General features: G+C 26.5%; 3 protein-coding genes across 3 annotated transcripts in view; 2 read left to right on the top strand and 1 right to left on the bottom strand.

Annotated features, from left to right (window-relative positions):
- The window catches only part of LOC123265321, a 33,917-nt gene extending 29,903 nt beyond the window's left edge, over window positions 1-4,014 (top strand). Inside the window, exons 19-22 of the mRNA XM_044729019.1 lie at window positions 3,067-3,257; window positions 3,319-3,612; window positions 3,690-3,768; window positions 3,837-4,014. Of these exons, the coding sequence (XP_044584954.1) occupies window positions 3,067-3,257; window positions 3,319-3,612; window positions 3,690-3,768; window positions 3,837-3,971 (699 nt within the window). The 3' untranslated portion in view covers window positions 3,972-4,014. The remainder of the gene's footprint in view (window positions 1-3,066; window positions 3,258-3,318; window positions 3,613-3,689; window positions 3,769-3,836) is intronic.
- Window positions 4,015-10,106: 6,092 nt separating this feature from the next.
- LOC123265320 (serine/threonine-protein phosphatase 6 regulatory ankyrin repeat subunit A-like) lies at window positions 10,107-13,512 on the top strand. The gene is made up of 3 exons (XM_044729018.1): window positions 10,107-10,508; window positions 12,450-12,698; window positions 13,426-13,512. The coding sequence occupies exons 1-3, from the start codon at window positions 10,107-10,109 to the stop codon at window positions 13,510-13,512; spliced, it is 738 nt and encodes a 245-aa protein (XP_044584953.1).
- Window positions 13,513-13,774: 262 nt separating this feature from the next.
- Window positions 13,775-18,609, bottom strand: LOC123265897 (thyrotropin-releasing hormone-degrading ectoenzyme-like). Its single transcript, XM_044729860.1, has 11 exons — window positions 18,127-18,609; window positions 17,346-17,813; window positions 17,041-17,224; window positions 16,646-16,802; window positions 15,965-16,046; window positions 15,539-15,897; window positions 15,202-15,482; window positions 14,510-14,700; window positions 14,156-14,449; window positions 14,000-14,078; window positions 13,775-13,931 (listed from the first exon to the last, which is right to left on the bottom strand). Exons 1-11 carry the CDS (start codon window positions 18,597-18,599, stop codon window positions 13,797-13,799), a joined length of 2,703 nt encoding a protein of 900 aa, XP_044585795.1. The 5' UTR covers window positions 18,600-18,609; the 3' UTR covers window positions 13,775-13,796.
- Window positions 18,610-19,366: the final 757 nt, after the last annotated feature.

The following is a 19,366-nucleotide window of genomic DNA, read 5'->3' as shown; positions in this document are numbered from 1 at the left end:
TCCTGTAATACTTATTCGCTCATAAGTTCTGTGTATAGTCCTTTTAAATTTTATAACTTTTTGAACTAATTAATTTTATAAATTAAATTATTTTTTTAGATGGTTTGTGTCAACTCAGTTCGAACCCAATTATGCCCGTCAAGCTTTCCCATGTTGGGATGAACCAGCCTTTAAAGCGACTTTTCAAATTTCTATTAAACATAATAGGAGATTTACAGCACTATCAAATACTCGGTTTAATTCAATACTTAGCACTAATGATAGCAGTAATCATGTGTGGACTCAGTTTGAAAAAACTCCGCTAATGTCATCATATCTAATAGCTTTTATTGTGGACGACTTAGATTATTTAGCTCACCGTGAAAATAAAACATTCCGAATATGGACTAGAAAAAATGCTGCTTCTCGTGGAGAGATGCTATTATTACATGGTTTTAAAGCATTGAAGTCGATGGAAAATTTTCTTGGTATGTCTAATCAAGATCATGGGTTTAAAAAAATTGACTTGGTTGTGATACCTGAGATGATGGCGATTGGATTCGAAGGCTGGGGAATTTTTTTTTTGAAGTAATTAATTTATTTTAATCAATGTAATTTATTTATTTATTTATTTAATTATTTATTTATTTATTTATTAATTTATTTATTTATACTTAAGTTAATAATGTATTTAATTGTTATTTTTCAGTGAAAAAAAATTTTTTTCTACTGAAAATATTGAGAGCAAACAAAAAGAGAAAAATGATTTAATTAATTTAACTCACGAATTAAATCACAACTGGTTTGGAACTTTAGTAACTCATAAGTGGTGGAACTATATATGGTTAACCGAAGGGTTAGCTAGTTATTTTTCATATTTCATCAATGACCAAGTAAGAAATAAACTTTTATGATATTAAAATTGAGAGACATGTGAATTTTTTTTAGAAAATAAATTATAGAATTAAAAATTTATTTTGAAAATTGGAAATGCAATTTTTTGAAAATTATTTTTTACGCTTATTTTATTTTTCAAAAAAAATAAAAAAATTTTCTAAAGTATCTGCTGATTTCAGTGTCATTATTTAAATTTAATTCAACTTAAATATTGATTTGTAATTGTTACAGATTGAAAAATCATGGCGTGTAATGGATAAATTTCTTCTAGATTGTCGTAAAAATTTATTTAAATATGATTCTGTGTTTGAAGTTGCAGTTATGATTGATGGTGATGGAATTGAAAACTTTGGGGAAAATGTCCGAAGAGATATGAATTATTATAAAAGTAAATAAAATTTCTTAAACGAATCCCGGAAAAAATAGATCCGTAAAAAAAATTTAAAGTTATGAAAAATTAATATTATTTCATTAAAATTATTATAAAGTAGAATAAAAATTATAATAACAATAATAATTTTCTCTGATAGTATAAGACCTCATACCGATCAAATATTATAGTGAAGAAGTAATAATCAAAAATTAGCCATTCTTCAAGAATTTGTATCGGGAGTATTCGGCTTAGAATAATAATATTGACTATTTATCTTTATCAGTAAACACCGATCTTCGAGTCAAATATATATATATATATATATATATATGTACATATAGATATATTAAATACCTTAAATAATAATAATGATAATCATAATTTTTTTCTTTGTAACAAAAAATGGAGCAATCGTTCTGCGGGTGCTTGTTTTTTAGGAAAATTGTGAGGGTGGATATTATAATTTTTATTTTTTCATAATGTGAATTTTACATAACTTTAAAATTTTTTTCCGGGTCTATTTTTCAGATTAACTTCTTAAAAATAAGATTCTGATTTTTTGTTACCATTAAATTTTGAATAAATAAAAAATTTGTATTTGTTCAAAAAATTTTTTTGTTTAGGTCCAGTTATCATAAGAATGATCAAAAACGTACTCGGTGAAGAAAATTTTAGAAAAGGAATAAGGAATTACTTAAACAATAAGTGAGTTTTAGTATAACTGACTAATTGGAATTTTTATTTGATTAAATTTTAACTTTTTAATTTACAGTAAATTCGGAGTAGTTACTTCAGATAATTTTTTTAACGAGTTGACTAAAGTGTCTGGAAATATGAATGTAACTTTAGAAAAAGCTCTTAACAATTGGCAAAGCACTCCAGGGTATCCAATGATTACAATTAATAGAAATTATGGATTTAATACAGCAACAATAACGCAATCCCGTTTTTCGCAATACTCTGATTCAACTTCTACCGATAAATATTGGATTCCCCTAAATTTTGCCACTCAGGACAACATGGACTTTAATGATACTGCAATCACTCATTGGCTTGATCCAGATTCAATTTCATTAGAAATTTCAGCGCCAGAATCGGATAAATGGCTCATAAGCAACAAACAACAATTTGGTATGCACACGTGTTATTTTAAGTATTTCTATAATTAAGTTTTGAACTATTTACAGGATATTATCGGGTAAATTATGATGAAAAAAATTGGCAATCAATTGCAAACTATTTAAATTCCGAAAATTATTACAAGATTCATTATTTAAATCGCGCTCAAATTATTGATGATGCATTTAAACTAGCAGGCAAGGGATATGTCTCTTACAGTATCGTTTTTGAATTAATGGAGTATTTTAGATATGAAACGGATTTTTTGCCATGGGCGACATTATTCAATAACCTACATCAATTACATGAATCATCATTACCACATTCTTCGTATTATGAAAGCTATAAGGTAAATGATAAAAAGTTTTAGTTAATTTTTTAATGTACCGCTAACAACCTTGCAGTCACTATGTGAACTATAAATAAATAAAATTTTGTTTCATTAAATAGTGATTTTTGTTAAATTGCACTGTACTTTTTTAACTATTGACATTTTTGAAGTTATAAGTTCATCTCGATATTTCACTCATTAAGATCTTTCGTTTGAGTACCCACATGCATTTTGATATATTTTTCATATATACATATATATAATATATACAAATATATGAAAAATTGAAAATTTTGCTTATTTTTGCTTATTCTCTTAATAATATAGATTAAGAAGCCAAAATATAAATTTATTAAAACAATTCTAGAAAATCATTTCAACTTCGCTTAAAAATATTGAAAAAAATGTACTTGTCGATAAAACAACTGATGAAAACATGATTGAGATGGATCTGAAGAAATCAATTATCAAATGGTCTTGTTTGTTCGGTTCAAATTTATGTAAAAATTATACTCTCTCAATTATATCGAAGTGGCTAGAAAATTTTGAAGAAAATCCGTAAGTATAAAATTTTTTTTGCTATTTTTTATTTTTAGTTAACAATTTTTTTCATAAATAGGCTTCCAATGGATCTTAAATCGGAAATACTATGTGGAGGAATGCGTTATGTTGATGAAAATACCTGGAATGCCGTACTGTCGAAATATCTAGAGAATCAAGATATAGATATTTTACAAGCACTCAGTTGCACATCAAACTTTACATTTTTAAATCAAATTTTGTTTTTAGCGATGAACACTACAATTAATGAATTAGACAAGTGGGCTTTTTTTTATGCACTTACAATGGAAAGTCATGGTCTGGAAACTACATTGAATTTTATAAATGATTATCGAACTAAAATTGAGAAGAGGTGAGTTAGCTATAATAATTATATTTTTAATTCCATGATTTTATTTATTACTAATAATTTTAAAATAAATTATTCAGCGATAGTCGTTATGAGTTTCTACATGTTTGTATAGTATTTATCAGATTTGCTGTTAGAAACAACAGCCAATTTTCTAAAGTGAGTAATTAATTTTTAAATTATACAAATTTATAATAATTAATAATTATTTTTTCTTTCTATGACAGTGGGAAGAACTATTGAAAAATGTTATAGGAGAAAAAGAAGCAATGGATTATTTAGAAGAAATTCGCAGTGAAGTAGATGGTTATAATTTAAAATTAAATTCGATGAAAAATTATTTTGAAAAAAGGGTTTATTAAAAAATACATTATGAATTTTTTTTATGCCATTAAATTTCATTTTATTAAATACAATTTAAATGTTTCTTAGAAAATTATTTTACAGTTGCCATTCTCTTAGGTCATTATCATCTTTATATTTTCTTAAATTAAATTTAAATATCGGCATTTTAATGACATTTTATAATTATTTTAAATATACAGATTAAAATATTTGTATTTTACTTTTAAAATTGCAAAATACGATTGAAAAAATATACAAAATTATAAGTTATGAGTCATGATATAATAAATAGTCATTAAAAAATATTATCGATTTTTTGTTATTGAAAAAATTAATAATACTTGCAAAAATATTTAAAATGAGCAATTAATTTGTCAGCACTGAAAAAAAAGTTTTTTTCCTCCCAGGATACAAAATATTTTTATCCGAGTATTTTAATATCCAGTATAAGTTTCTTAATATTAAAAAACTGGTATTTTTCCCTTGAGAACACCTAAGTTTTTTCTAGAGCTAAAACAATGCTGCGTTACCATAGCAACCGCAGTGGTGGCGCTACCAATTCTCTGATTTCCCTCCAATTCCACAGTGCTGGTGTTTGTTTACACTCGAAAAGTTTTTCAGTTAAAAAATTATTTTATTAAAGTTTATAATAATAAATTTTAATAAAATAATTTTTTAACTAATAAGCTATAATGATTTATTTTATTTTAAGCCTTTAAGTTTAACATCAAAACTTGAAAAATATTATATAATATTGCGTCATTGTTTATAAAAATGAAATTTTAATTCAAATTTTCTGTTTTGACTTTGTGTAAATTATTTCATAAAAATATATTACTTGTTTTAATCAGAAATTTATAGTTTTTTATTACTAATACATTCTTATCTTATAATAAATTGTCATAATAGTAATTTCGTTAGTAAAAATATTGACATTAATAAGAATTTGTAAGTTTTTAATGGGTATTCAATATTTAAATTTACTGTAATAAAATAAATATAGAAATCAAGCCGTTTAATAACAGTAGATGTTTAATAATTTTTAGAATTTTTTTAACAAATAAATTATGGCAAAAAAAATGAGAAAAAAAAATTGAATTGTAGAAATTAAAAAAAATTAATAGTAGAATTTTTGAAAATAATTTTTCAGAAAAAATTTATTTGTTAAATATAATTAAAAAATTATAATTTTTGATAATTATCAAGTGGCTACTAACTTAATTCAAGGTAATTATAATTACATCCTAATCACTACATTTTATAGAAATTAAATTTTCCAGTAATTTTATTATAAATACAACTTTTAAAATTAGTAGTTAATTTAATATTATTAAAAAAAGGCTCGTAGTAAAATAAACATTACTTAAATATGTGTCAACTGAGTGAGGTTAAGTCAGCCATATTTTTTATTTTGGTATTTTGCTGAGAAGGAAACCGAGTTTTTTAGCAATCAGAATACTTATTAGTGTGGGAAAAAAACTTTGATATTTTAATAACTAGAATTCCAGGTTCTTTACGGGAGGGAAAAATTTTCTAGGTGGAAAAAAACTTTTTTTTCAGTGAGTATTGATAAAAAAAAATAGAAAATTCCATTAATCCTCATAAAGAATCTTTACGTTTAAATTGTTCAAACTAGAAATTTTGGCGTAATTCTCTACACGATATCTCTCGAACGAATCAACCGATTTTGACCGGATTAGCGGCAATCGACGTGGTTTTTTTAAGGTTAAGAGCTGATTTGTTTTTGGAGTTAATCGATAAAGCTGTTTGAAAGTTATTCCAAAAAAAACAATTAAAAAAATTTTTTTTTACGGTTTTTTTTAGATGTTTCGAAATCCATCGGTCCGAATCGGTCCAAATTGTATTCAAAATCTAAGTTTGGACAAGCCCTTTCGAATGGTGTTAACCGCAATAAAATCGGTTTAATGGTTCAAAGGCTATAGGAGGTTTAAATACTTACACACACGGAAAAAAGTAAACTGTAATAAATAACAGTCGATTTATAATAAGTAATGATCAACTCCTAAAAATTACCAATTCAAACAGTAAAATCGTGATTTTACTATTCATTTTATAATATTTACCATTTAAACGCTACAATTCACTATTTACATGGAAGAAAATACTATTTCAAACAGTAATATTCGCTATGTGAATGTCTAAAATGTTAAAGTATAATAATTAAGAATTCAGACGTCGATATTTATCATTTCGTACCTAAAAAATGATCTTATGATATGTAAAAAGTATAAAATAAAGTTAGTAAATTTCTAACACAAGCAATGTCAATATTTACAAAGTAAAATTGTAAACTTTAATCGCAACGCTAAAAATCAAACTGTACTTATTGACTTGCTTGGACTGTTAAAATGTATATTTTAAAAGTAGAATTTTTACTGTTTCAAATGTTAAATTCTCCCAGAGTGAGACCCCCTTCTCTTTCATCTGAGTTCCCCTTCTCCTCATAATATCAACTATATATTGAAATGGCAATTTTTACTGTTTGAAACTGTAATTTTTTAAGATGAAAGAGTTGTTATTTACTATAGTGACAGCTACTAGTCACTTAGTTGGATATTAAATAATAAATTGTGGCTTTCATACTTTCCTCATTAAGTTCATAAATGTCATAAATGTCATTGAGACATAATACTAACGTCCTGACTACGAAATATTTTTACGTCAGAATCTTACATCAAGAAGTTTGAAATAATGAGTCATATATGACTCATTCGTGACTTGTATCTTACGTTACTTGTATCTAAATCCTGACATAGCCCAATGTCATTTTGACGTCACATTGACGTAAACGTGTTTACTGGGTATTAGATAAAAATTAATTTTATCCATAATCTAATATTTTTTATTTAATATTGATTGCGAAAGGACTTTCTTAAGTAAATATCGAAGAATGTTTGTTAATTACTCATACAATTTATCAATAATATAATTATTTTCGTGAAAATTATTCTAAAAATATAAATTTTTAATAATTTTTTTAATTTTCAAGCAATATTTACACTTATTAGGTAATTTTTTATTATCTCATTCTTCTTAAATTCATCTTCAAATATCAATTATTCCACCAACATTCTTATTTTAAATTTTAATAAATAAATTACAATAATTACGAAAAAATATTCAGGGTGCAAGATAAATACTCTTAATATAAACTTTTTTAAAAATAATTTTTATTTTTAACAGATAAAATAATAACGTCCATGTAGTTATACATATTTTATCTCTATTGTCATTTATTATTTTGTCACATTTCATGATTATTACTATACAAAATTATAATCTTCAATATAATATATTTAATACAATATATAATCAACTAAATAACAACAATTGGTTTATAAAAATTTTAATTCCTACCTAAGCTCTTATTATAAATTATAATATTAACGTGCTAATTAATGAACTGAGCAATCGATTTTTAAGTAGATTTTGCCATTTAATTTTTTTTTAAAGTAATTTGTACTCAACAAGCATTATGAACGTGCTTCAGTTTGTGTACTTGTAAATTAGATGAATATGCAGTAGCAAAATCACAAAATTTACATCTAAAAACATACTGATTACCTGACTTTCGAATATTCCGATTTAATGCATTTGATAGACTAGATTCATCATCGTAACAGTCACATTTAAAGCATTCATTTTTATTTATATGCGGTCTCAATAGATCTGAAAATCAAATAAAAATTAACAATTGTAATTTTTGATCATAAATTATATCGCGTAACTGATGCCATAAGGGCGTATTCCGAAAAAAATACCTTTGAAAAGGCATGAGGTCGTATAAAAATTTTTTTTCCGGGAATCGATGTAGTTATGTCTGAAACGCGTAGAAATGACAAAAAAAATTTTTTTCAAATTTGAAATTTTTTGGTAAGCCCTTATGGCACCCAGGATACCTACCGGGAGCCATAAGGGCGTACCAAAAAAATTTTTTTTGGGAAACAACGTATACTTACTTGAAACGCGTAGAAATGGCAAAAAAAATTTTTTTTCAAATTAAAAATTTTTTTTGGTACGCCCTTATGGCTTCCGGTAGGTACCCTGGGTGCCATAAGGGCGTACCATCATTTTTTTTTGCATTTCTGCCCTCTTTAGGCATAACTACGTCGATTCCCGAAGAATATTTTTTGGCACGCCCTTATGACACCCGGGTGCCATGTATAATAGGCTGATTCGCCCTTATGGCATTTGTAACGCGATATTGAGCTTTATATCTTCGCAGCTGAAGAATTGTTAGTTTTTTTTAACAACCTAACGTTTGTTACTAATATTAAAGTTTTGTTATAATTTCCTGTCGATAATTTATTTTTATATCAATATTATTGAAAAGTAACTGTACAATACTTGTTATTTATTTTTTTAAAGTTATCTATTATTTTTCAATTAAAATTAATTGTTAAAAGTAGTTATTTAATCTATTTTACTTATATTGATAAATAACTCACACGTAGGTTATAGTTATTATTAGATAAAAGTCCTTATCTATCTACTAGTGAAGTTTAATTTATTCTTCACCGTAGAAATTTTTTTTTCAAAAATTTCTAAAAATGTTAGTATTTTTTCCGAGTCTTACAAAAAAGTCAGACTTTAAGGAGGTTCGAGCGAATCTAATGTAAAAAATAATTTTCAACTTTGAGCTTTGAAATTAAGTATACGTATAAATAAATACGTAGTTTAACTAATCGCAAAATTAAAAAAGTATTCACCGTTCAGTTACTTAGATATTAAATTAAAAAAATCCCATATTTTATCTCCTTATACACGGGCTCTTATGGCGGACAAACTTTTGTCGAGACTTTAATTATTTTTTTCAATATTAACCTGCCAACTTTAACGGATAAAAAACTATACACAAGAAACTTGGATTATTGCAAAATATAAAAACAATTTAATAATAATACATTACCGATATAATTTTTGAAATATTTAGAGTCAAATTTTATGTTTGTAACTCGTTTATCGTCAGCCATTTATTCGAATAAAGATTTGACAACATCGCTTCAACAGCTAAGAAAAAAGAAAAGGATAGAAATATAGTTACAGCGAGAGAAATGTTTAACTCACACACTCATCCACGTCTCTGTTATGTGTATAATCAAGCGCACTATTGCCAAATCTGTGTATTTATTCCGGCAAGTAATAAATACCAAAGTCATTTTATTATTTTACTTTATTAAACAAGTAAAAATCATCAATTATTAAATTGTTTAAATTATTTTAAATTAAAATAAAGAATTTTTACGAATATTGGGAAGACTAAAATTAAAAAAAAATTTTAACATTATTTTGACTCATTAAACTGAAATACAGGGTTGCCAAATCACGGACAGCTGATTTACAAGAGTCAAATTCATTTTTGTATAACTATTTTTTTTTTAATTTTTAAAATTCCAACAACTAACGCCTTATATTCTATTTATTTTTTAATTTTAGGAATTTTTATAGGTTTTATTTAATTATTTTAATTTATCAAATATTGACCACTACAATTGTTTATAAAAATTAAGTTAGCCGACACTCAAAAAATTTTGATTTTTTTATTAATTAAAAATTAGAACTAAATAATTATTTTTTAAATAATTCCACGGATAATTTTTAAAATTTTCTACGTGAAAATTTTTATTAAAATTTTTTTAAAATTATTTTACAATAAGATAAATTATAAACATTTTCTACTGTCAGCTAATTTAGTTTTCATCAATTGTTTTAACTCAACTGGAGCGAAAGGACTTCCTTGTAATTACTAATTACTAACGCTTTCTATACATTTTAGTCCAGAGTTGGACGATAACTTCTACAGTTAATAACCATAGAATATAGTACAAGGGATAATATTTCTTTTATGTGGATAAATAATATACTCGTTACTACAATTTTCCCTCATTAACATATTTCAGTTCATTAACTTAACATCTAGTATTACAGAACATAATTTTCAAGTGTCTCTCGAATTTTCTTCAAGCACGTGAAGTCTGGCTTCAACAAAATTAATTTAATTTTTATTTAATAAAATTCAGTGTATTGTGTGAGTAAATTATTAGTGATAAATTTATTGGGTGAATTAAATTAACTTAAAATATTTTAAACTAAAGATGAAATTTTTTTCCAGGAAATAAATTAAAAAAAAAATGGAAACTCCTGAAAGCCGATTTTTGATGAAAGTTAAAAAAGAATATGCATCACTGAGAAGGAATTCTAAATCTATTGCAAACCCAAATATGAGTATAAATTATAGGGCATATGTAAATCATACAGTTTTACAAATGGCAGTTTATTTTGGACATGAAGAATTCGTCTCTGACTTACTTCGTATGGGAGCTAATGTTAATATAGTAACTTGTCATTGGGGTACTGCTCTTCACGTGGCAGTCGCTGAAAGACGTAAATCCATAACAAAAAAATTAATCAAAGCTGGTGCGAACGTCAATAAAATAGGATCTAAAAATTATTGTACACCCATTTACAATGCTTTGATGACTTCTACTTTTCAGCATTCGATTATTGAAGCACTACTTCATAACGGCGTTGATCTTAAGGGCGGGGTAAGGGTTTTCACTTTCGAAAAATCGATTTTTTTTTGTTTTATCTTATTGTTTAACATTTCAAGAATATGTCCTCAAAATTTTAATCCGATCTAAGCAATATTCTTGAAGTTATTGTTTAATTAGTCTCGGGGCCTTTAACGCTCTAACTCTAACAGCTACGGGCGGTTGGGATTGCAGTGCAGCTGTCGAGCAGGTATACAGGTTATTCATTGCTATTGTCCTGATCCCATATCCAGTTTTAGAAATATTTCATTTAGTGCAAATTATGGAGAAATCAATTAAATACTGATGAATTTCAAGATTGGTACGAAGAACATGTTGGAAAAGATGAATGCCAAGCAAATCACACCGGACCATCAGGTAACATGGAAGTAAATGCTGTCATCGAACTGTTTCGCCGATCAGAAGAAAAATACGGAGCGAAAATCAGCAACTATATTGGAGACGGAGATAGTAAAACTTACGGCAATTTAGTAAAAGCTAAACCTTATGGTGAAAATTTTATTATACATAAAAAAGAATGTGTAGGTCACGTGCAAAAAAGAATGGGTAAACGTCTACGTGATCTAGTAAATAAAACTGTTGAACATAAAGTTGTAAAAACCGGAAAAAATGCTGGTAAAACAAGACAAAGTAAATTACTCGGTGGCAAAGGAAAGCTCACTGGAAAAGTCATTGATAATTTGAGTCGATACTACGGTGCAGCAATCAGACATAATTGTGATTCTTTAGAAGGAATGAAAAATGCAGTCTGGGCAACGTTCTACCACCAGCAGTCAACAGACGATTACCCTCAACACCATAAGTGCATGAGCGGTGAGAACTCGTGGTGTTCGTATCAAAAAGCTTTGGCCACAACAGGAGTGGAAAATTTCAATCATGACTACACTCCACTTCCACAAGATGTCATAGAAGCGATCAAACCGATTTATGAAGATTTGAGTAAAGACGAACTTCTAGAAAGGTGTCTTGGAGGTTTTACTCAAAATGCCAACGAAAGTTTGAACCAGCTGATTTGGAGAATTGCACCGAAAAAATTATCTGACAGCAGACAAATTGTTAAATTTGCATCTTATATAGCTGCATGCACATTCAATGAAGGTGCTGGTGCTCTTCTAACTTTTCTGTCGGACATGGACGTCAGTGTCGGCCCAAGCGCTCACGAGTATGCATCATCTACGGACAGCAATCGCATTGATAGGGCCGAGTTCCAAGCTGTGCAGCAGAGCAAAGAAGCCAGAATAAAACGAAGACTTGAAAAAAAACAGGCTGAAGACATCGACAATGCTGAAGGATGTGTGCTGTATGGAGCTGGAATTGATGATTCTGTGTAAGTTTAAAAAAAAAATTTTTTTCTTCACTTTTTTGCTTCATAAACTTTAAACGCGTTTTTCTCAAAACTACTTTTTCAAAGTCCGTGTTCACTGCCATTCGAAAACTACTCGACCGATTCATTTCAAACTTTGTACACATTTTCTTCATATAAAATACCTCCCCCTTACGTTTAGTAAAAATTTTTTTTTTAACATTAAGGGTGTTTCCCACCCACAAAATGGCGGAAATTTCAGTCGAAAATAACGGTTCACACTTTAGATGGCCGCCAAAAATTTTTAAATTAAAAAAAAAATAATCAGAGAACGTTGGGGGGAAGATTTGTTTATAATTTAAATAAATTTTTATGGTTTTTCATTTTCAGATAATTTCCGGCCGAGTTACAGTGAACACCGCAAATTGTTTTTTTTTTCAAGACGTCCTGGGGGAAGCTCTGTCACGGGCTAATGGTTTAATATTTTTGCATGAAAAATTTACAGAACATAGTCAGGCTCAATAATGTATAGAAGGTTTGAATAAAATTGCTCAATCGATATTTGAGATAAAAAATCACAAAAAAAGTGTTTTTTTTTACGCTGAAACCCTTACCCCTCCCTTAATGATATGTGTGTTAAAACACTTACAAATGCTGGCGATTTAACACCTCTTGAAGTTGCAATCTACAATAAAAAGCCAACTATTGTAGCAGCGCTGTTAAATTATAACGCTAATGTTAATCGCATTAATATAAACAAACAGACGCCGCTTGATTTTGCAGCTGGTTCATCTTTAATTGAAAATATTATCAAAAGACATATTGTCAAGATGAAAGCTGCAGGGTTTGAAATTATTGAAAGTAATCAAGTAATTTTAACGGTTAAAAAGATTTCATCGCGGTTAGCACCATTCGAAAGGGCTTGTCCAAACTTAGATTTTGAATACATTTTAGATCGATGGATTTCAAAAAATCTAAAAAAAATTTTTTTGAACGTGGGTTTTTTGGAATAACTTTCAAACGGCTTTATCGATTAACTCCAAAAACTAATCAGCTCTTAACCTTAAAAAAACCACGTCGATTGCCGCTAATCCGGTCAAAATCGGTTGATTCGTTCGAAAAATATCGTGTAGAAAATAAAACCCAAAAAACTGTTTCTTTCATAATTACGCCAAAATTTCTAGTTTGAACAATTTAAACTTAAAGATTCTTCATGAGGATTTAAAAACTGCGTCGAATGTCGCCAACCGCGAGAAGATCGGTTCATTCATTCAAAAGTTATTGCGGTTTGAAAACAAAAAATAGTGTTTTATCAAACTTCTATCAGATTTTTGAGCTCGAAAAGCTCAAAACAACATTTAAATTGTATTTTTAAGCTCAAAATTGTCATAAATGCCATTTTAAGCGCCCAGATATGGAATTTTCTATTTTTTTTTATCAATACTGACAAATTAATTGCTCATTTTAAATATTTTTGCAAGTATTATTAATTTTTTCTATAACAAAAAATCGATAATAACTGTATTCCAAAGTAAAGTCTAGAAAAACGATCAATTCTTAATATCTAATATTTTTGAAATTTTATATTTTCATTAGTCATACGAGTACTTTTATTGTAACTCTTTTTGTATACTTTTGTCATCTGGCTATACTGCCTTGGCATTAAAATTAAATAATAAATAAATAAATAAAAATAATATTTTTTAATGACTATTTATTATATCATAACTTATAATTTTGTATATTTTTTCAATCGTATTTTGCAATTTTAAAAGTAAAATACAAATATTTTAATATGTATATTTAAAATAATTATAAAATGCCGATATTTAAATTTAATTTAAGAAAATATAAAGATGATAATGACCTAAGAGAATGGCAACTGTAAAATAATTTTCTAAGAAACATTTAAATTGTATTTAATAAAATGAAATTTAATGGCATAAAAAAAATTCATAATGTATTTTTTAATTAATCCTTCTTTCAAAATAATTTTTCATCGAATTTAATTCTAAATTATAACCATCTACTTTCCTGCGAATTTGTACTAAATAATTCGTTGCTTTTTTTTCTCCTATAACATTTTTCAATTGTTCTCCCCACTGTCATAGAAAGAAAAAATAATTATTAATTATTATAAATTTGTATAATTTAAAAATTAATTACTTACCTTAGAAAATTGGTTGTTGTTTCTAACAAAATGTCTGATCATTAATATATGATCATGTAGAAACTCATAACGACTATCGCTGAATAATTTATTTTAAAATTATTAGTAATAAATAAAATCATGGAATGAAAAATATAATTATTATAGCTAACTCACCTCTTCTCAATTTTAGTTCGATAATCATTTACAAAATTCAATGTAGCTTCCAGAGCATGACTTTCCTTAAGAAGTGCACGAAAATAATCCCACCACTCTGATTCATTAATTGTGGTGTTCATCGCTAAAAACAAAATTTGATTTGAAAATGTAAAGTTTGATGTGCAACTGAGTGCTTGTAAAATATCTTTATCTCGATTCTCTAGATATTTCATCAGTACGGCATTCCAGGTATTTTCATCACTATAACGCATTCCTCCACATAGTATTTCAGATTTAAGATCCATTGGAAGCCTATTTATCAAAAAAATTGTTAACCAAAAATAAACAATAGCAAAAAAAATTTATACTTACGGATTTTCTTCAAAATTTTCTAGCCACTTCGATATAATTGAGAGAGTATAATTTTTACATAAATTTGAACCGAACAAACAAGACCATTCGATAATTGATTTCTTCAGAACCATCTCAAGCATGTTTTCATCAGTTGTTTTATCAACAAATACTTTTTTTTCCATATTTTTAAGCAAAGTTGAAATCATTTTCTAGAATTGTTTTAATAAATTTATATTTTGGGTTCTTAATCTATATTATTAAGAGAATAAGCAAAAATAAGCAAAATAGGCAATTTATGATGATAAGTATTTAGGTTGCATTCGAAAATTCTGTATCTCTAGATACATAATTAAGAAATGACTTTGTATCTTGTGAACTATTGATATTTTTAAAGAAGTAAGCTCATCCCGATGTTACACTCATCAAGACCTTTCATTTGAGTACCCACATCAATTTTTCATATATTTTTATATATGTATATATGAAAAATATATCAAAATGCATGTGGGTACTCAAACGAAAGCTCTTAATGAGTGAAATATCGAGATGAGCTTATAACTTTAAAAATGTCAATGGTTAAAAAAGTACAGTGCAATTTAACAAAAATCACTATTTAATGAAACAAAATTTTATTTATTTATAGTTCACATAGTGACTGCAAGGTTGTTAGCGGTACATAAAAAAATTAACTAAAACTTTTTATCATGTACCTTATAGCTTTCATAATACGAAGAATGTGGTAATGATGATTCATGTAATTGATGTAGGTTATTGAATAATGTCGCCCATGGCAAAGAATCCGTTTCATATCTAAAATACTCCATTAATTCAAAAACGATACTGTAAGAGACATATCCCATGTCTGCTAGTGTAAATGCATCATCAATAAGCTGAGCGCGATTTAAATAATGAATCTTGTAATAATTTTCGGAATTTAAATAGTTTGCAATTAATTGCCAATTTTTTTCATCATAATTTACCCAATAATATCCTGTAAATAGTTCAAAACTTAATTATAGAAATACTTAAAATAACACGTGTGCATACCGAATTGTTGTTTGTTGCTTATGAGCCATTTATCAGATTCTGGCGCTGAAATTTCTAATGAAATTGAATCTGGGTCAAGCCAATGAGTGATTGCAGTATCATTAAAGTCCATGTCGTCCTGAGTGGCAAAATTTAGGGGAATCCAATATTGATCGGTAGAAGTTAAATTAGAGTGTCGCAATAAACGGGATTGCGTTATTGTTGCTTTATTAGATGTGTAATTTCTATTAATTGTAATCATTGGATACCATGGAGTGCTTTGCCAATTGTTAAGAGCTTTTTCTAAAGTTACATTCATATTTCCAGACACTTTAGTCAACTCGTTAAAAAAATTATCTGAAGTAACTACTCCGAATTTACTGTAAATTAAAAAGTTAAAATTTAATCAAATAAAAATTCCAATTAGTCAGTTATACCAAAACTCACTTATTGTTTAAGTAATTCCTTATTCCTTTTCTAAAATTTTCTTCACCGAGTACGTTTTTGATCATTCTTATGATAACTGGACCTAAACAAAAAAATTTTTTGAACAAATACAAATTTTTTATTTATTCAAAATTTAATGGTAACACAAAATCAGAATCTTATTTTTAAGAAGTTAATCTGAAAAATAGACCCGGAAAAAAATTTTAAAGTTATGTAAAATTCACATTATGATAAAATAAAAATTATAATATCCACCCTCACAATTTTCCTGAAAAACAAGCACCCGCAGAATGATTGCTCCATTTTTTGTTACAAAGAAAAAAAAATATTATTATGATTATCATTATTATTATTTAAGGTATTTAATATATATATATATATATATTTATATTTGACTCGAAGATCGGTGTTTATTGATAAAGATAGATAGTTATTATTATTATTCTAAGCCGAATACTCCCGATCCAAATTCTTGAAGAATGGCTAATTTTTGATTATTACTTCTTCACTATAATATTTGATCGGTATGAGGTCTTATACTATCAGAGAAAATTATTATTGTTATTATAATTTTTATTTTACTTTATAATAATTTTAATGAAATAATATTAATTTTTCATAACTTAAAAATTTTTTTACGGATCTATTTTTTCCGGGATTCGTTTAAGAAATTTTATTTACTTTTACAATAATTCATATATGGTCGGTCCTTTCTCTTAAAGTTTTTAAGTCCATCATCATTAATCATAACTGCAAATTTATGTACAGAATCATATAGAACTAAATCTTTACGACAATCTAGAAGAAATTTATCCATTACACGCCATGATTTTTCAATCTGTAACAATTACAAATCAATATTTAAGTTGAATTAAATTTAAATAATAATGACACTGAAATCAGCAGATACTTTAGAAAATTTTTTTATTTTTTTTGAAAAATAAAATAAGCGTAAAAAATAATTTTCAAAAAATTGCATTTCCAATTTTTAAAATAAATTTTTAATTCTATAATTTATTTTCTAAAAAAAATTCACATGTCTCTCAATTTTAATATCATAAAAGTTTATTTCTTACTTGGTCATTGATGAAATATGAAAAATAACTAGCTAACCCTTCGGTTAACCACATATAGTCCCACCACTTATGAGTTACTAAATTTCCAAACCAGTTGTGATTTAATTCGTGAGTTAAATCAATTAAATCATTTTTCCCTATTTTTTTACTCTCAATATTTTCAGTAGAAAAAAAAATTTTTTCACTGAAAAATAACAATTAAATACATTATTAACTTAAGTATAAATGAATAAATTAATAAATAAATAAATAAATAATTAAATAAATAAATAAATAAATTACATTGATTAAAATAAATTAATTACTTCAAAAAAAAAATTCCCCAGTTCTCGAATCCAATCGCCATCATCTCAGGTATCACAACCAAGTCAATTTTTTTAAACCCATGATCTTGATTAGACATACCAAGAAAATTTTCCATCGACTTCAATGCTTTAAAACCATGTAATAATAGCATCTCTCCACGAGAAGCAGCATTTTTTCTAGTCCATATTCGGAATGTTTTATTTTCACGGTGAGCTAAATAATCTAAGTCGTCCACAATAAAAGCTATTAGATATGATGGCATTAGCGGAGTTTTTTCAAACTGAGTCCACACATGATTACTGCTATCATTAGTGCTAAGTATTGAATTAAACCGAGTATTTGATAGTGCTGTAAATCTCCTATTATGTTTAATAGAAATTTGAAAAGTCGCTTTAAAGGCTGGTTCATCCCAACATGGGAAAGCTCGACGGGCATAATTGGGTTCGAACTGAGTTGACACAAACCATCTAAAAAAATAATTTAATTTATAAAATTAATTAGTTCAAAAAGTTATAAAATTTAAAAGGACTATACACAGAACTTATGAGCGAATAAGTATTACAGGAAAGATATATTTATGTAGAGAAGTAACAGAGAAAATTCTACGAATTGTATTAAGTAATATTAAGTTAAAATAAATAAATGTAATGTAATAGAATTAAGTTTTTGTAAGGACATATGTACTCTGTCTTATTTCTAGGCCATTAAGGCCGAAATGAATAATTTATAATAAAATTAATTGGTTCAAACGAAAAAAAAATTAGAAAATTAAATACTCACTGTTTATCACCAAATGTATCCGTGTAATTTCTTCGATAAATACCTCGGAAATTATCGTTAATGACACCACAGTATTTCAAGTGTAAAGTGTAATTACCTTGTACTATTTTTTCATTAAATACGACACTCAAAAAATCATTTTCAATATCAATTGTGTAATTATTGGATTCATATTTATTAGTAGCATTGTTTAAAGTAATGTTTCCTTTTATTTGAAGATTTTTTGCATGTAAAATTATTATATTGCTTTCAATTTTTGCTTCAATTAAAATCAAAGATTCACCATCAAATGTGAAATTGTTCTCTTCAATATAAGGAATTATATTAATTGTATAATGGACCGGTATAAAGTGACCAGGAAGACGATTTTGTTCACTTGCCGAACTTAATGTTGCATGAGATAGAATAAATATTCCATACAAGATAATTATTACAAAAATTACCGATGATTTAAGCAAATTTGAAGTTGCCATGTTGACTTTAGAAAACTATTTTCAGACTGTCTAACTTTTTAGAATTATATATGTACTAAGTTCTATTCATTATTCGTTATCTGCTCATTAGCTTTATCATTAACCTACGTGTGAGTTATTTATTAATATAAGTAAAATAGATTAAATAACTACTTTTAACAATTAATTTTAATTGAAAAATAATAGATAATTTTCAATATATTATATTGAAGATTATAATTATGTATAGTAATATTCATGAAATGTGACAAAATAATAAATGACAATAGAGATAACATATGTATAACTACATGGACGTTATTATTTTATCTGTTAAAAATCAAAATTATTTTTAAAAAAGTTTATATTTGGAGTATTTATCTTGTATCCTGAATATTTTTTCGTAATTATTGTAATTTATTTATTAAAATTTAAAATTAAAATATTGTTGGAATAATTGATATTTGAAGATGAGTTTAAGAAGAATGAGATAATAAAAAATTACCTAATAAGTGAAAATATTGCTTGAAAATTAAAAAAATTATTAAAAATTTATATTTTTCATGAAAATAATTATATTATTGTTCATCAAATTTAATAGGAGAAAAAAAACTATTTGATGATAAATTGTATGAGTAATTAACAAACATTCTTTGATATTTACTTAATAAAGTCCTTTCGCAATCAATGTTAATTAAAAAATATTAGATTATGGATAAAATTAATTTTTATCTAATACCCAGTAAACACGTTTACGTCAATATGACGTCAAAATGACATTGGGCTAT

This window comes from Cotesia glomerata, linkage group LG5 (genome assembly GCF_020080835.1).
Source record: "Cotesia glomerata isolate CgM1 linkage group LG5, MPM_Cglom_v2.3, whole genome shotgun sequence".
Classification (NCBI taxonomy): Eukaryota; Metazoa; Arthropoda; class Insecta; order Hymenoptera; family Braconidae; genus Cotesia; species Cotesia glomerata.
The sequence above is the reverse complement of the archived record's forward strand: the minus strand, read 5'-3'. Positions and strand labels throughout refer to the sequence as shown.